This window comes from Salmo salar, chromosome ssa15 (genome assembly GCF_905237065.1).
Source record: "Salmo salar chromosome ssa15, Ssal_v3.1, whole genome shotgun sequence".
In the NCBI taxonomy this organism is placed as follows: domain Eukaryota; kingdom Metazoa; phylum Chordata; class Actinopteri; order Salmoniformes; family Salmonidae; genus Salmo; species Salmo salar.
In genome coordinates this window covers 33,208,883-33,226,341 of record NC_059456.1, presented here as the reverse complement: position 1 = coordinate 33,226,341, position 17,459 = coordinate 33,208,883, and the positions used below count along the sequence as shown (strand labels likewise).

Sequence of the window (17,459 nt, the reverse complement as noted above, 5' to 3'; positions counted from 1 at the left end):
GATGCTCAACCTCACAGCCTTTCAACCTTACCCAAAAAGCTAATGACAATTTTTTTACACCATATATCCAACATCAGCCAGCTTCATGGCTGATGTTTTAGACACTTTTGAATGCTGGCGGTGCTTTCACTCTAGTGGTAGCATGAGACGGAGTCTACAACCCACACAAGTGGCTCAGGTAGTGCAGCTCATCCAGGATGGCACATCAATGCGAGCTGTGGCAAGAAGGTTTGCTGTGTCTGTCAGCGTAGTGTCCAGAGCATGGAGGCGCTACCAGGAGACAGGCCAGTACATCAGGAGACGTGGAGGAGGCTGTAGGAGGGCAACAACCTCCTCCGCCTTTGTGCAAGGAGGAGCAGGAGGAGCAATGCCAGAGCCCTGCAAAATGACCTCCAGCAGGCCACAAGTGTGCATGTGTCTGCTCAAACGGTCAGAAACAGACTCCATGAGGGTGGTATGAGGGCCCGACGTCCACAGGTGGGGGTTGTGCTTACAGCCCAACACCGTGCAGGACGTTTGGCATTTGCCAGAGAACACCAAGATTGGCAAATTCGCCACTGGCGCCCTGTGCTCTTCACAGATGAAAGCAGGTTCACACTGAGCACGTGACAGACGTGACAGAGTCTGGAGACGCCGTGGAGAACGTTCTGCTGCCTGCAACATTCTCCAGCATGACCGGTTTGGCGGTGGGTCAGTCATGGTGTGGGGTGGCATTTCTTTGGGGGGCCGCACAGCCCTCCATGTGCTCGCCAGAGGTAGCCTGACTGCCATTAGGTACCGAGATGAGATCCTCAGACCCCTTGTGAGACCATATGCTGGTGCGGTTGGCCCTGGGTTCCTCCTAATGCAAGACAATGCTAGACCTCATGTGGCTGGAGTGTGTCAGCAGTTCCTGCAAGATGAAGGCATTGATGCTATGGACTGGCCCGCCCGTTCCCCAGACCTGAATCCCATTGAGCACATCTGGGACATCATGTCTCGCTCCATCCACCAACGCCACGTTGCACCACAGACTGTCCAGGAGTTGGCGGATGCTTTAGTCCAGGTCTGAGAGGAGATCCCTCAGGAGACCATCCGCTACCTCATCAGGAGCATGCCCAGGCATTGTAGGGAGGCCATACAGGGACGTGGAGGCCACACACACACTACTGAGCCTCATTTTGACTTGTTTTAAGGACTACATCAAAGTTGGATCAGCCTGTAATGTGGTTTTCCACTTTAATTTTGAGTGTGACTCCAAATCCAGACCTCCATGGGTTGATAAATTGGATTTCCATTGATTATTTTTGTGTGATTTTGTTGTCAGCACATTCAACTATGTAAAGAAAAAAGTATTTAATAAGATTATTTCTTTCATTCAGATCTAGGATGTGTTGTTTAAGTGTTCCCTTTATTTTTTTGAGCAGTGTGTATCCTTAGAGCTATTTACTGGATTCTGTCCAGTTTCTAAAGCCACGTCTTCGCCGCTGTTCCATAAACTATACACCTGCAATCAAGTGTCGTCCTGATCAGAGCTCTATAAATATCCATTAACGATTCTGTCAGCACCCCATTCGTAACCAGAGACTGAGCGCATAAGATTCACCACCTTCTTACACTTTGTTTCAACATGTATGACATGACCTTTCCATATATATCACTCATTGAACCATAGACCCAAATATTTGTACTTAGAAATCCTCCCCCATAGGCTGTCCATACAGAAACATCTGTATATTATCAGCAACTTCTTTGAGAAGAACATACAAGACGTCGCCACTGACAATTTAAAATCCCAGTCAATTGACAATCTTTCAACATCCACTGTAGCTTGTTGAATAGATTTGATCACGAGAGACATTCCTTCCCCTCTTCCAAATAGCTCCATCATCAGCATATAGGGAAGCCCCAATACCCCTACCTACATTCGAAAACACATCGTTAATCATAATGTTGAACAAAATAGGACTGATAGCACTGCCTTGTGGAATACCATTGTCAACTCCATAGGCATCAGATAAAATTGATCCTATCTTAACTTGAAGAGCAATTAAATAAGGCAGCCAAAACCCAGTTATATAATCTCCCACCAATACCAAGTCTTTCCATCTTAATCAGTAGGCCTTCTCTCCACATAGCGTCATAAGCCTTTTCAATGTCGAAAAAGACAGTAGCCATTACTTCTTTCATGACCAGAGTTTTTTTCAACTTAATTTCTCACCTTTACTAATGCATGCAAAGTAGATCTACCTTTACATAATCCACTTTGACATTGACTCAATAAACCTCTAAGTTCCAGGAAATATGACAATCTATTGACTATCATCTTTTCCATCAGTTCACACAAGTTAGAGGTCAGTGCTATTGGTCTATAACTATCAGCACATGAAGGGTCCTTACCAGGCTTTACAAAAGGTAATAGGCAGTAGTGCTATCAATCCTATTTTGTTCAACATTATGATTAACGATGTGTTTTCGAATGTAGGTAGGGGTATTGGGGCTTCCCTATATGCTGATGATGGAGCTATTTGGAAGAGGGGAAGGAATGTCTCTCACTCTGCCCCTACTCAGATGGTATTGCGCCATCCCAACCTTCGCTCTCTCTCTCCCGCTACTCTCTCCTCTTCCATCCTATCATCTCTTCCCTCTGCTCAAACCTTCTCCAACCTATCTCCTGATTCTGCCTCCTCAACCCTCCTCTCCTCCCTCTCTGCATCCTTTGATTTTCTCTGTCCCCTATCCTCCAGGCCGGCTCGGTCCTCCCCTCCTGCTCCGTGGCTCGACGACTCACTGCGAGCTCACAGAACAGGGCTCCGGGCAGCCGAGCGGAAATGGAGGAAAACTCGCCTCCCTGCGGACCTGGCATCCTTTCACTCCCTCCTCTCTACATTTTCCTCTTCTGTCTCTGCTGCTAAAGCCACCTTCTACCACTCTAAATTCCAAGCATCTGCCTCTAACCCTAGGAAGCTCTTTGCTACCTTCTCCTCCCTCCTGAATCCTCCTCCCCCTCCTCCCTCTCTGCGGATGACTTCGTCAACCATTTTGAAAAGAAGGTTAACGACATCCGATCCTCATTTGCTAAGTCAAACGACACCGCTGGTCCTGCTCACACTGCCCTACCCTGTGCTTTGACCTCTTTCTCCCCTCTCTCTCCAGATGAAATCTCGCGTCTTGCGACGGCCGGCCGCCCAACAACCTGCCCACTTGACCCTATCCCCTCCTCTCTTCTCCAGACCATTTCCGGAGACCTTCTCCCCTACCTCACCTCGCTCATCAACTCATCCTTGACCGCTGGCTACGTCCCTTCCGTCTTCAAGAGAGCGAGAGTTGCACCCCTTCTGAAAAAACCCACACTCGATCCCTCCGATGTCAACAACTACAGACCAGTATCCCTTCTTTCTTTTCTCTCCAAAACTCTTGAACGTGCCGTCCTTGGCCAGCTCTCTTGCTATCTCTCTCAGAATGACCTTCTTGATCCTAATCAGTCAGGTTTCAAGACTGGGCATTCAACTGAGACTGCTCTTCTCTATGTCACGGAGGCTCTCCGCACTGCTAAAGCTAACTCTCTCTCCTCTGCTCTCATCCTTCTAGACCTATCTGCTGCCTTTGATACTGTGAACCATCAGATCCTCCTCTCCACCCTCTCCGAGCTGGGCATCTCCGGCGCGGCCCACGCTTGGATTGCGTCCTACCTGACAGGTCGCTCCTACCAGGTGGCGTGGCGAGAATCTGTCTCCGCACCACGTGCTCTCACCACTGGTGTCCCCCAGGGCTCTGTTCTAGGCCCTCTCCTATTCTCGCTATACACCAAGTCTCTTGGCTCTGTCATATCCTCACATGGTCTCTCCTATCATTGCTATGCAGACGACACACAATGAATCTTCTCCTTTCCCCCTTCTGACAACCAGGTGGCGAATCGCATCTCTGCATGTCTGGCAGACATATCAGTGTGGATGACGGATCACCACCTCAAGCTGAACCTCGGCAAGACGGAGCTGCTCTTCCTCCCGGGGAAGGACTGCCCGTTCCATGATCTCGCCATCACGGTTGACAACTCCCTTGTGTCCTCCTCCCAGAGTGCTAAGAACCTTGGAGTGACCCTGGACAACACCCTGTCGTTCTCCACTAACATCAAGGCGGTGACCCGATCCTGTAGGTTCATGCTCTACAACATTCGCAGAGTACGACCCTGCCTCACACAGGAAGCGGCGCAGGTCCTAATCCAGGCACTTGTCATCTCCCGCCTGGATTACTGCAACTCGCTGTTGGCTGGGCTCCCTGCCTGTGCCATTAAACCCCTACAACTCATCCAGAACGCCGCAGCCCGTCTGGTGTTCAACCTTCCCATGTTCTCTCACGTCACCCCACTCCTCCGCTCTCTCCACTGGCTTCCAGTTGAAGCTCGCATCCGCTACAAGACCATGGTGCTTGCCTACGGAGCTGTGAGGGGAACGGCACCTCCGTACCTTCAGGCTCTGATCAGGCCCTACACCCAAACAAGGGCACTGCGTTCATCCACCTCTGGCCTGCTCGCCTCCCTACCTCTGAGGAAGCACAGTTCCCGCTCAGCCCAGTCAAAACTGTTCGCTGCTCTGGCACCCCAATGGTGGAACAAGCTCCCTCACGACGCCAGGACAGCGGAGTCAATCACCACCTTCCGGAGACACCTGAAACCCCACCTCTTCAAGGAATACCTGGGACAGGATCAAGTTATCCTTCTAACCCCCCCCCCCCTTAAAAGATTTAGATGCACTATTGTAAGTGGTTGTTCCACTGGATATTATAAGGTGAATGCACCAATTTGTAAGTCGCTCTGGATAAGAGCGTCTGCTAAATGACTTAAATGTAAAATGTAATGTAATATTACTCCACTTTTCCAACCAGAAGGTCTAAGCCCCTCACTCCAAATCTTATTAAATAAGCCCAGGAGAACATATCTGACCTCATCAGGTAGATGCTGAAACATCACAGCACAATTGATCATGACCTGGGGCTGTATATCCACAGCCTATTAAGGCTGAATGCATCTCATGTATGGTAAAAACAGCATCCAAGGAAGAGTCAACAGTATCCCTTTTCTTATACACATTAACATGAGCATTTAAAATCTCCCACCTGTGTTGCCTATATACTTCAGCCAAATTAACCCCACTATGTACCCTAGCAAATGTCTTCCCCAACAAGTCAGCTTTTTCTTTATCAGTTACGGACATTTTTTGACCCACAACCAAAACTGGAACTCGAGTGGGCTTGCTTCTTCCAGTCATCTTCTTCAACATAGTCCATACATCCCCCAGTTCAGTACCCCTGCTTATTGTAGAGCAGAACTGTCTCCATGCATTTATCTTGACAGACTTAATGATCCTGCGTTCTAAAGCGCTCTTCCTTTGGAAATCAACTAGATTCTCAGGAGTCATATTCCTACACAACACTCTGTAAGCCCTATTTTTTTTCTTGAATTGTCGCAGTGTACTCTTGAGTCCACAAAGGAACCACCTTCCCTTTCTCACCCACTTCACTCATTGGTACATATAAATTTGCAGCACTCAAACTCAGAGAGGTCACAGAGGCAGCACATACAGCAACCGGCCTCTCTAAAGACAACTGTCCAACAGACTTTAAGCAATGATCACCAAACTTGTCCCAGCCTGCTTTATGAAAGCCCCATCTTCTGAATGGTACTCTATCTGGAATAGTAACATCACAGTTCATTGTACACGAAATCAGGAAATGATCACTTCCAACAGTAGAATCATTCATTACATTCCATTCATACATAGATGCCATAGAGTTAGAAGCCATTGTGAGGTCCAGGCAGTATGTAACCCCTCTAACATCAACTCTTGTACCACACCCATCGTTAAGACATATTAATGCTCTTGTTTCCATCATATTTTCGACAATAGTACCATTAGCATCTACAGTGCCTTGCAAAAGTATTCATCCCCTTTGCGTTTTTCCTATTTTGTTACGTTACAACCTGTAATTTAAATGGATTTTGATTTGTATTTCATGTAATGGACATAGACAAAATAGTCCAAATTGGTGAAAAAATTTAAAATCTGAAACAACCCGTTCCCCCCCCAGGAAAAGTGGTACGTGCATATGTATTCACCCCCTTTGCTATGAAGCCCCTAAATAAGATCTGGTGCAACCAATTACCTTCAGAAGTCACATAATTAGTTAAATAAAGTCCACCTGTGTGCAATCTAAGTGTCGCATGATCTGTCACATGATCTCATATATACACACATATATACACACACATATACATATATATATATATACACACATATATACATATATGAGATCATGATCTCATATATATATATGTGTGTATATATGTGTGTATATATGAGATCATGTGACAGATCATGTGACACTTAGATTGCACACAGGTGGACTTTATTTAACTAATTATGTGACTTCTGAAGGTAATTGGTTGCACCAGATCTTATTATATATATATATATATATATATATATATATATATATATATATATATATATATATATATATATATATATATATACACACACCTGTTCTGAAAGGCCCCAGAGTCTGCAACACCACTAAGCAAGCAGCACCATGAAGACCAAGGAGCTCTCCAAACAGGTCAGGGACAAAGTTGTGGAGAAGTACAGATCAGGGTTGGGTTATAAAATAATATCTGAAGCTTTGAACATCCCACGGAGCACCATTAAATCCATTATTAAAAAATGGAAAGAATATGGCACCACAACAAACCTGCCAAGAGAGGGCCGCCCACCAAAACTCATGGACCAGGCAAGGAGGGCATTAATCAGAGACAACAAAGAGACCAAAGATAACCCTGAAGGAGCTGCAAAGCTCCACGGTGGAGATTGGAGTATCTGTCCAAAGGACCACTTTAAGCCGTACACTCCACAAAGCTGGGCTTTATGGAAGAATGTCCAGAAAAAAGCCATTGCTTAAAGAAATAAATAAGCAAACACGTTTGGTGTTTGCCAAAAGGCATGTGGAAGACTTGCCAAACATATGGAAGAAGGTACTCTGGTCAGATGAGACTAGAATGTAGCTTTTTGGCCATCAAGGAAAACACTATGTCTGGCGCAAACCCAACACCTCATCACCCCAAGAATACCATCCCCACAGTGAAGCATGGTGGTGGTGGCAGCATCATGCTGTGGGTATGTTTTTCATCGGCAGGGACTGGGAAACTTGTCAGAATGATGGATGGTGCTAAAATACAGGAAAATTCTTGAAGGAAACCTGTTTCAGTCTTCCAGAGATTTGAGACTGGGACGGAGGTTCACCTTCCAGCAGGACAATAACCCTAAGCATACTGCTAAAGCAACACTCGAGTGGTTTAAGGGGAAACATTTAAATGTCTTGGAATGGCCTAGTCAAAGCCCAGACCTCAATCCAATTGAGAATTTGTACACCAGCGGAACCCATCCAACTTGAAGGAGCTAGAGCAGTTTTGCCTTGAAGAAATGGGCAAAAATCCCAGTGGCTAGATGTGCCAAGCTTATAGAGACATACCCCAAGAGACTTGCAGCTGTAATTGCTGCAATAGGTGGCTCTACAAAGTATTGACTTTGGGGGGGGTGAATAGTTATGCATGTTCAAGTTCTGTTATTTGTCTTATTTGTTTGTTTCACAATAAAAAAAATGTTGCATCTTCAAAGTGATAGGCATGTTTTGTGTAGATCAAATGATACAAACCCCCCCAAAAAATATATTTTAATTCCAGGTTGTAAGGCAACAAAATAGGAAAAATGCCAAGAGGGGTGAAGACTTTCGCAAGCCACTGTATGTGTGCTTCCCCATAAAATATTATGTGCATTAAAGTCACCGCACCATATCCCTATAGAGCCCAATTTCATCAACATCGCTACAGATCATTTTTACAACCCTTGTCCACCATCACACATTCATGTGGGACAGTAATATTACGATATACAAGACCTTCCCTTATGTACGTAGCACACCGGCCACCCTGTCCAGTTGATCTATCAGATCTGATTGAACAATAACCAGGAATAATAAAATCAAGATGTGGTCTAAGCCATGTTTCTTGAACACATATCACATCAGGTTTGATCTCTAAATCTATTACATATTTGTTAAACTCCTGACTGTTAGCAATAAAACTTCTGTCATTCCACTGAAGGATAACAAAAACCATAATTCTATGGGCTCCTGAGTGGCGCATCAGTTTAAGGCACTGCATCTCAATTCTAGAGGTGTCACTACAGACCCTGGTTTGATTCCAGGCTGTATCATAACCGACCGTGATTGGGAGTCCCATAGGGTGGCGCACAATTGGCCCAGCGTCGTCCGCCCAGTAGGCCGTCATTGTAATTAAGAATTTGTTCTTAACTGACTTGCCAGGTTAAATAAAATAAAAATGATCACACTTAGACATTCCATCATTAGTATTATTAGGAGTCAACATATCTACAATCATAGTGACAGTAACATCTGTTTCTTCTAAAAACTCTTGCTGCTTCCACAAAGATCTTCAACCTGGCAGTTGTTCTTTCCACAAACGCAGTCAGGTTGATAACCTTTCCAATGAAGGCTATAAAGTCAATTTTATTAACTATTAAGGTGTCCTTTGAAACAACACATTTGTGAAAGCAAGATTTCTGAACAGGTCTCGTATCCGTGTCTGGACCAACAAAGGCAACATTTCCTACAGTAGGTCCACTTATTCCAGGACTGAACCTATGATCTCCATCATTCTGCCTGGTTTAGATCTTATCTGTCGGAAAGATATCAGTTTGTCTCTGTGAATGGTTTGTCCTCTGACAAATTAACTGTACATTTCGGTGTTTCTCAAGGTTCCGTTTTAGGACCACTATTGTTTTCACTATATATTTTACCTCTTGGGGATGTCATTCGAAAACATAATGTTAACTTTCACTGCTATGCGGATGACACACAGCTGTACATTTCAATGAAACATTGTGAAGCCCCAAAATTGCCCTCGCTGGAAGCCTGTGTTTCAGACATAAGGAAGTGGATGGCTGCAAACTTTCTACTTTTAAACTCAGACAAAACAGAGATGCTTGTTCTAGGTCCCAAGAAACAAATAGATCTTCTGTTGAATCTGACAATTAGTCTTGATGGTTGTACAGTCGTCTCAAATAAAACTGTGAAGGACCTCGGCGTTACTCTGGACCCTGATCTCTCTTTTGACGAACATATCAAGACTGTTTCAAGGACAGTTTTTTTCCATTTAAGTAACATTACAAAAATCAGAAATGTTCTGTCCAAAAATGATGCAGAAAAATGTATCCATGCTTTTGTTACTTCTAGGTTAGACTACTGCAATGCTCTACTTTCCGGCTACCCGGATAAAGCACTAAATAAACTTCAGTTAGTGCTAAATACGGCTGCTAGAATCCTGACAAGAACCAAAAAAATGGATCATATTACTCCAGTGCTAGCCTCCCTACACTGGCTTCCTGTTAAGGCAAGGGCTGATTTCAAGGTTTTACTGCTAACCTACAAAGCATTACATGGCTTGCGCCTACCTATCTTTCCGATTTGGTCCTGCCGTACATACCTACACGTACGCTACGGTCACAAGACGCAGGCCTCCTAATTGTCCCTAGAATTTCTAAGCAAACAGCTGGAGGCATATGGGGCCCCATTTTTATGGAATGGTCTGCCTACCCATGTGAGAGACGCAGACTCGGTCTCAACCTTTAAGTCTTTATTGAAGACTCATCTCTTCAGTAGGTGCTATGATTGAGTGTAGTGGCCCAGGAGTGTGAAGGTGAACGGAAAGGCACTGGAGCAACGAACCACCATTGCTGTCTCTGCCTGGCCGGTTCCCCTCTCTCCACTGGGATTCTCTGCCTCTAACCCTATTACAGGGGCTGAGTCACTGGCTTACTGGTGCTCTTCCATGCCGTTCCTAGGAGGGGTGGGTCACTTGAGTGGGTTGAGTCACTGACGTCGTCTTCCTGTCTGGGTTGGCGCCCCCCCTTGGTTTGTGCCGTGCCGGAGATCTTTGTGGGCTATACTCGGCCTTGTCTCAGGATGGTAAGTTGGTGGTTGAATATATCCCTCTAGTGGTGTGGGGGCTGTGCTTTGGCAAAGTGGGTGGGGTTATATACTGCCTGTTTGGCCCTGTCCGGGAGTATCATCGGATTGGACCACAGTGTCTCCTGACCCCTCCTGTCTCAGCCTCCAGTATTTATGCTGTGTAGTTTGTGTCGGGGGGGCTAGGGTCAGTCTGTTATATCTGGAGTATTTCTCCTGTCTTATCCGGTATCCTGTGTGAATTTAAGTATGCTCGCTCTAATTCTCTCTATCTTTTTGTCTCTCGGAGGACCTGAGCCCTAGGACCATGCCTCAGGACTACCTGGCATGATGACTCCTTGTTGTCCCCAGTCCACCTGGCCGTGCTGCTGCTCCAGTTTCAACTGTTCTGCCTGCGACTATGGAACCCTGTCCTGTTCACTGTGATTACTATTATTTGACCATGCTGGTCATTTATGAACATTTGAACATCTTGGCCATGTTCTGTTATAATTTCCACCCGGCACAGCCAGAAGAGGACTGACCACCCCTCATAGCCTGGTTCCTCTCTAGGATTCTTCCTAGGTTTCGCCTTTCTAGGGAGTTTTTCCTAGCCACCGTGCTTCTACACCTGCATTGCTTGCTGTTTGGTGTTTTAGGCCTGGTTTCTGTACAGCACTTTGATATATCAGCTGATGTAAGAAGGACTATATAAATACATTTGATTTTGTTCCACCAATCTGCCCTGCAGCCTCTGCATAAGACACATTACGAGTAATTTTATATATCTTTGGGCCCCTCGAGCCTTTTTCTGCACCCGGCATCCATCCATCCATTCCCTCCCCCATAATCTTGTTCCCCTCCACACTTGACACATATTTTCTTTCCTTTGCAGAGCCGCTACAAGTCCCACTCTTTGGCATTTAAAACACCTTAATGGAGGTCGGACAAACTCTCCAATAGGCAGAAATTACTCTGGATTGTCGTTTAACTACTATACACATCATACATAATTTGTTCTAAGCATTTGTATGGTTGAAATCAAGAAGTAGGATAATGTACATCCTAAAATTCGTATTATAATGTACAACTGCTATTCCATTGATAGGCTATCAATAGAATAAGGCTAATGTAATGCAACCTAATGTAATATATCATACTAAAGCATTCAACCATAATATAATACTAAACGGGTCAAATCATACTGGTGCATTATGAAAACATTATGAAAGATACTGTACGTCCTATAATTCATATTGTACGCCCACTATTCCATTGGCAGCCTAATGTAATGTAATCAAACATGACATACAATACTAAAGCATTCAACCATAATATAGAATACTGAACGTGTTATCAGGTATATGCTGAATGTCCCCCCCCCCCCCCAGGGCCCACATAATGTTATCAGGTATATGCTGAATGTCCCCCCCCCCACATAATGTTATCAGGTATATGCTGAATGTCCCCCCCCAGGACCCACATAATGTTATCAGGTATATGCTGAATGTCCCCGTCCCCCCCAGGACCCACATAATGTTACCAGGTATATGCTGAATGCCCCCCCCCAGAACGCACATAATGTTATCAGGTATATGCTGAATGTCCCCCCCAGGACCCACATAATGTTACCAGGTATATGCTGAAAGCCCCTCCCCCCCAGGACCCACATAATGTTACCAGGTATATGCTGAATGTCCCCCCCCCACATAATGTTATCAGGTATATGCTGAATGTCCCCCCCAGGACCCACATAATGTTATCAGGTATATGCTGAATGTCCCCGTCCCCCCAGGACCCACATAATGTTACCAGGTATATGCTGAATGTCCCCCCCAGGACCCACATAATGTTACCAGGTATATGCTGAATGCCCCCCCCAGAACCCACATAATGTTACCAGGTATATCTATCCCCCCCAGAACCCACATAATGTTATCAGGTATATGCTGAATGTCCCCCCCCAGGACCCACATAATGTTACCAGGTATATGCTGAATGCCCCTCCCCCCCAGGACCCACATAATGTTACCAGGTATATGCTGAATGCCCCCCCCCCCCAGGACCCACATAATGTTACCAGGTATATGCTGTACTTTGCCTATGACAGGCTGTGTGTCTTGTGCGCATGCCTGCACCTACAGTCGGTTATGTGGACAGTTTTGGCAGACACTGTTTTGACCAAGTGTAACCCTCTATGTTATCCTTCCTCAGTCCAAACAATATGACCCGTTTCTTTTACTGGCATACAACAATTTTCTGTGGGCAGTAACCCCCCCAGGCCAATGTGCACAACAATTTTTTTAAACAAATAGACTGGCACTTCCATCAAAGTTATCTTTATTGCTTGAAGATATAAGTTATTCATTTACTGATCTGGTCAAGTTTGTTTTTATCATATGTGTAGTCTTGGTTTTCCCTCCTCGAAGACCAGCCAGGTACACCTGAGGCTTGGGGACATTGCTATTGCCATCCCTCTTGCTCTGGCATGCAACATCTTCGAGGAGGTAGGTTTGGGTGACGTTATCCCTCCTCATGTGACTTAGATTAGTCTGCATTGAGTGGGTCACTTTACTACGGAGATTGGCCTGAAAAAACAACATGCCCATTGCCAAAGGCAGGACATAAAAGTTAACCTTCTTGAATAAAAAAGATCCATGCAAGAAGACCATGGTAAACCTACCACTGATAAAATGAAACAGTACACTCAAGAGTCAATTAAAAATCACATACCAATTTAATTGCTTTTCTCCTCAGCTCCCACTCATTCCACTCGTATGACTTCACAATGTTGGTCTCCAACAAATGAGTGTCTGTCTGAGTGCTGCTGTCACACTTTGTAATGGGTTTTACCAACAGTCTCTCCCCTGACTGCATCTAGAGAGACAAAATGTAAGTGAACTGTGGGTAAAAAAATATTACTGCAAGTTCTGAAGATGCTATGGTAGAATTATGACTTAGTGAACAAACAGTGGCTTCGGAAAGTATTCAGACCCCTTGACTTTTTCCACATTTTGTTAGGTTACATCCTTATTCTAAAATTGATTCAATATTTTTTTCCCCCACAATCTACACTATTACTCCACAATGACAAAGCAAAAACAGGTTTAGAAATTGTGATATTTCTTAAAAAAAAAAAAAAATACATTTACATAAGTATTCAGCCCCTTACTCAGTACTTTGTTGAAGCACCTTTGGCAGCGATTACAGCCTCAAGTCTTCTTGGGTATAACAATACAAGCTTTGAACACCTGTATTTGGGGAGTTTCTCCCATTCTTCTCTGCAGATCCTCTCAAGCTCTGTGAGGTTGGATAGGGAGCGTCGCTGCACAGCTATTTTCAGGTCTCTCCAGAGATGTTTGGTCAGGTTCAAGTCCGGGCTCTGGCTGGGCCACAAGGACATTCAGAGAATTGTCCCGAAGCCACTCCTGTGTTGCCTTGGCTGTGTGCTTAGGGTCCTATTGGAAGGTGAACCTTCGCCACAGTCTGAGGTCCCAAATGCTCTGGAGCAGGTTTTCATCAAGGATCTCTCTGTACTTTGCTCCGTTCATCTTTGCCTCGATCCTGACTAGACTCCCAGTCCCTGCCGCTGAAAAACATCCCCACAGCATGATGCTGCCACCACCATGCTTAGTTTTATCAGACCAGAGAATCTTGTTTCTCATGGTCTGAGTCTTTACGTTCCTTTTGGCAAACTCCAAACGAGCTGTCATGTACTGAGGAGTGGCTTCCGTCTGGCCACTCTACCATAAAGGCCTGATTGGTGGAGTGCTACATAGATGGTTGACCTTCTGGAAGGTTCTCCCATCTCCACAGAGGAACTTTGGAGCTCTGTCAGAGTGACCATCGGGTTCTTGGTCACCTCCCTGACCAAGGCCCCCGATTGGTCAGTTTGGCTGGGGGGTTCCAAACTTCATTTAAGAATGGAGGCCACTGTGTTCTTGCTGACCTTCAATGCTACAGAAATGTTTTGGTACCCTTCCCCAGATCTGTGCCTCGACACAATCCTGTCTCGGAGCTCTACGGACAATTCCTTCAACCCCATGGCTTGGTTTTTTCTCAGACATGCACTGTCAGCTGTGGAAACTTATATAGACAGGTGTGTGCCTTTCCAAATCATGCCCAATCAATTGAATTTACCACAGGTGTACAACAAGCAAGTTGTAGAAACATCTCAAGGATTATCAATGGAAACAGCATGCACCTGAGCTCAATTTTGAGTCTCATAGCAAAGGGTCTGAATACTTATGTATAAGGTATTTCTATTTTTTATAGATTTGCTAACTTTTCTAAAAACCTGTTTTTGCTTTGTCATTATGGGGTAGAGTGTGTAGATTGCTAAGGATTTTTATTTAATCCATTTTAGAATAAGGCTGTAACGTAACAAAATGTGGAAAAAGTCAGGGGGTCTGAATACTTCCTGAATGCACTGTACCTCAGGATATGGAGTGACACAGGCAAACTGTTGGTGGAGTTGGAGGAGCTGGATAAGCTCAGGGGACTGCTTTGCTTTCTCTGCCACATGGGCAATGTACTCATCTGGCTTGGATCCAAATCTTAAAGCTGCCTCCTTGGAGCTGAAAACATAGTATTTCTCCCTATGTTTCAGGACTCCTATGCTTGGGTTGCCTGAAACAACAGTCTATTTTACATGCAGCATTGGAATGTTCAGTTAGAAGAAGACAAGTTGGCATATTACATCACTTCTGGTGAATATTTTCAATAAGGGGGGAATGAACAGTTGTACAACAACGTATACAATTGCCACGTCCAAAACTCCACATACCTGGCAGTAAAAGCCCATCCTTCTTCACAAGTGTATAACCACAAATTCCATTGTACTGCAGTGGTAATTTGTCAAAGTTGGCTGTTGTCTCAGGCAAGAGCCACTCTTGTGTTTTGATCTCATAGGGGTCAATACGGTTTTCTGACAAGGTGAAAAACAAACAAAACAATTTATCTACTACAAATTAAACATGTAAAATCATTAGCTAATGATAGAAATGTAGGAAATGCAGTGCTTTACTGTGGCGGTATAAACATAGGCTACGTCCCAAATAGCACCCTATTCCCCATGTAGTGCACTACTTTATACCAGGCCCCATAGGAAATAGTATACCATTTGGGATGCACCCAGAGTACTTACCTGAAGACTCCTTCATTCTCTGCTCGTATTTCTTGATCTCCGACCCCAGTATGTCCTCCAACTGACCATCAGGGAAGAGCTGGGACTGAGCAGCCAGGAAGGGCTGCAGGTTCTCCATTATGTTACTGAGGATGCTCAACAGCACCATCTCATCTTGAAGACCTGACCAGAACTTTGCCAGAGCTGTGAAATGGGGCTGGAAGAGGATACATAGTACACAAGTTGAGGCTTAGACATTGAAAGGCCCTTTTTCCAGACACAGGTTAAGCCTAGTCCTGGACTAAAAAGCACTTTCTAATGGAGATTCTCCATCGAGTTAGATTAAACCTAGTCCTAGACTCAAAAGCTGTGTCCGGGAAACCGCCCCATAACAAAACAACTCAAATAAATAAATAAAATATATATATATGCAAGATACTGTACTTACAAAAACCTGTGCAGTGGGTACTGCAGTCTTTGAATGTACGGTGACCCTCAAAAGCTTCATACGTGTCGCTAGTTCAGTCTGTAGGGTTTCAACTTGCTTTGCACATAGAATGACATCTGCCTGGTGAGGAATTTAATCAGAACAACAGGTAAAATTATTATGCAACACAATACTCTTGAAGAACTGCTCATTGGGACAATTTCATGTACTGACTTGAAGTCATGACGCCCATCACCTTCTAGCTAACTCACCAAAATAACTTTGAGAAAGGCTTCATGTTGTCGTACATTATAGAGAGCCTGTTTAAGCATGTCCAGGGGAACAATACATTCTCTGGTCTCAACCTCAGGGTCCAGGAGCCTCTCCAGCCAGGTTGTGTACTGCCAGGCCAAACTCTGAGAAAGCTCCAGCTCCCATTCAATGTCTTTACTGGTGGATGGAATGGCTTCATTCAGAATAGCTGGCACTATATGGAAGTCGAGGACAAAATTTAAATACACATTTGGAGCTCTGAGAAATTGTTTCAGTTATCAAGGTCTATCAAAAAACTAAATGTGATATTTTGGAACTTACAGTCGTCTATGCCCTCTCCTCCTTTCCTGCTGTCTTTGTTGAAGAGACGGATGCCAGTCACAATCATGCTGAGGTCGTTGAGCTGTTGCTCCTTGTCCTTCTTGATGAGGGACATGAAGGTCCCCAGCTCTGACTGAGGAAAGATGCTCTGTAAGGCAGCTGCAAAACACCACACACACAGTTAGTTGTGAGCAAAATAGGAACAAACTGATCAATGCTGGAAAATGTGATGATTCCCACATTGTAAAAACTCACTTCGATGGACAGTGTAATTACAATGGACCATTTCCTTTCCCATCTTTGTGAATAGTGATTCTTAACTAGTGGTACAAATTACAATAAAATAGTCCTGATTACCCGTAGCCTCTCGCACTGTGGTGATGTCTGTGGAAGAACCCAGGCCAGAGCGCAGCAGAACATAGCTGACGATCTTATGGTAAAGGCCCTCCAGATCCTCATGCGTTTTCACTCGGCTGTCAGTGATTTCTCGACTCACTGGGACTAGCCTTGACTGTAGTACCCGCTGGTGCTCCTCAATAAACTCACCTGGGACACAAAACAAGACCTTTGCGGCTAAACTGATGAATGGTACAAGACCAGTATTCCCATGCCCTTAGACGTTACACATGTCCCAACAGGTAGGGTTTAGTTAGTACGACGTATACATCATACATTGTTAATGCATTCTTTGAGCATTCTAAAGCACCCACTTACGTCGAGATGTGTAATTCATGTCGAAGTAGACTTGCATCTTGATTGTGTCAAGGGCAGGGCTCCCCTGGTCCATGAGTTTGTCCACACACAACTGCAAAGGAATAACACGGGACGTTGAGAGCCCATTGCGCAAAGATCTCAGGCATGCTACCAGCAAAACCGGTTATAATTAAAAGCACTTACTTCCACAAGTTTTCTAACATCTTGCTTGGTAAGAGTCCGATCAACGTTAAATAGATTTCGTGGGTCCAACACAACAGCTTTTACCTAATAGGAAAATCATTGATTAGACCGTAAAACACCAACACATTACCACACACGGCTAGTTACCGAACGCTTGCCACGTTACTAATTAGTAAACCAGGTACCTACCATGAAAGCCACTAATGTTTCGGACACAGCATGCCCTTTTCCGGCACATTCTTGGGCGATTTCTCGAATAATGTTTTTTATCACACTTTCTGCTTGAGCACGAGACATGTTTTTAGCTTGCAAGCTACGGAGATGCAAATCGCACCGCGTCCTCCCGGTTCCCCGTCGGTTGCCATGGGAACCAATGAAACACTGCCACAGATACAATGCACAGCTGACTGGTGAATCTTC

At 44.8% G+C, this 17,459-nt stretch overlaps 1 protein-coding gene across 1 annotated transcript; it reads right to left on the bottom strand.

Moving 5' to 3' along the window:
* Positions 1-12,319: 12,319 nt before the first annotated feature.
* On the bottom strand, positions 12,320-17,434 carry cfap206 (cilia and flagella associated protein 206). The gene is made up of 12 exons (XM_014144180.2): positions 17,229-17,434; positions 17,040-17,123; positions 16,857-16,947; positions 16,500-16,688; positions 16,143-16,301; positions 15,821-16,035; positions 15,570-15,689; positions 15,143-15,338; positions 14,783-14,923; positions 14,432-14,625; positions 12,730-12,873; positions 12,320-12,584 (listed from the first exon to the last, which is right to left on the bottom strand). Exons 1-12 carry the CDS (start codon positions 17,334-17,336, stop codon positions 12,357-12,359), a joined length of 1,869 nt encoding a protein of 622 aa, XP_013999655.1. The 5' UTR covers positions 17,337-17,434; the 3' UTR covers positions 12,320-12,356.
* Between the last annotated feature and the right edge of the window lie 25 nt (positions 17,435-17,459).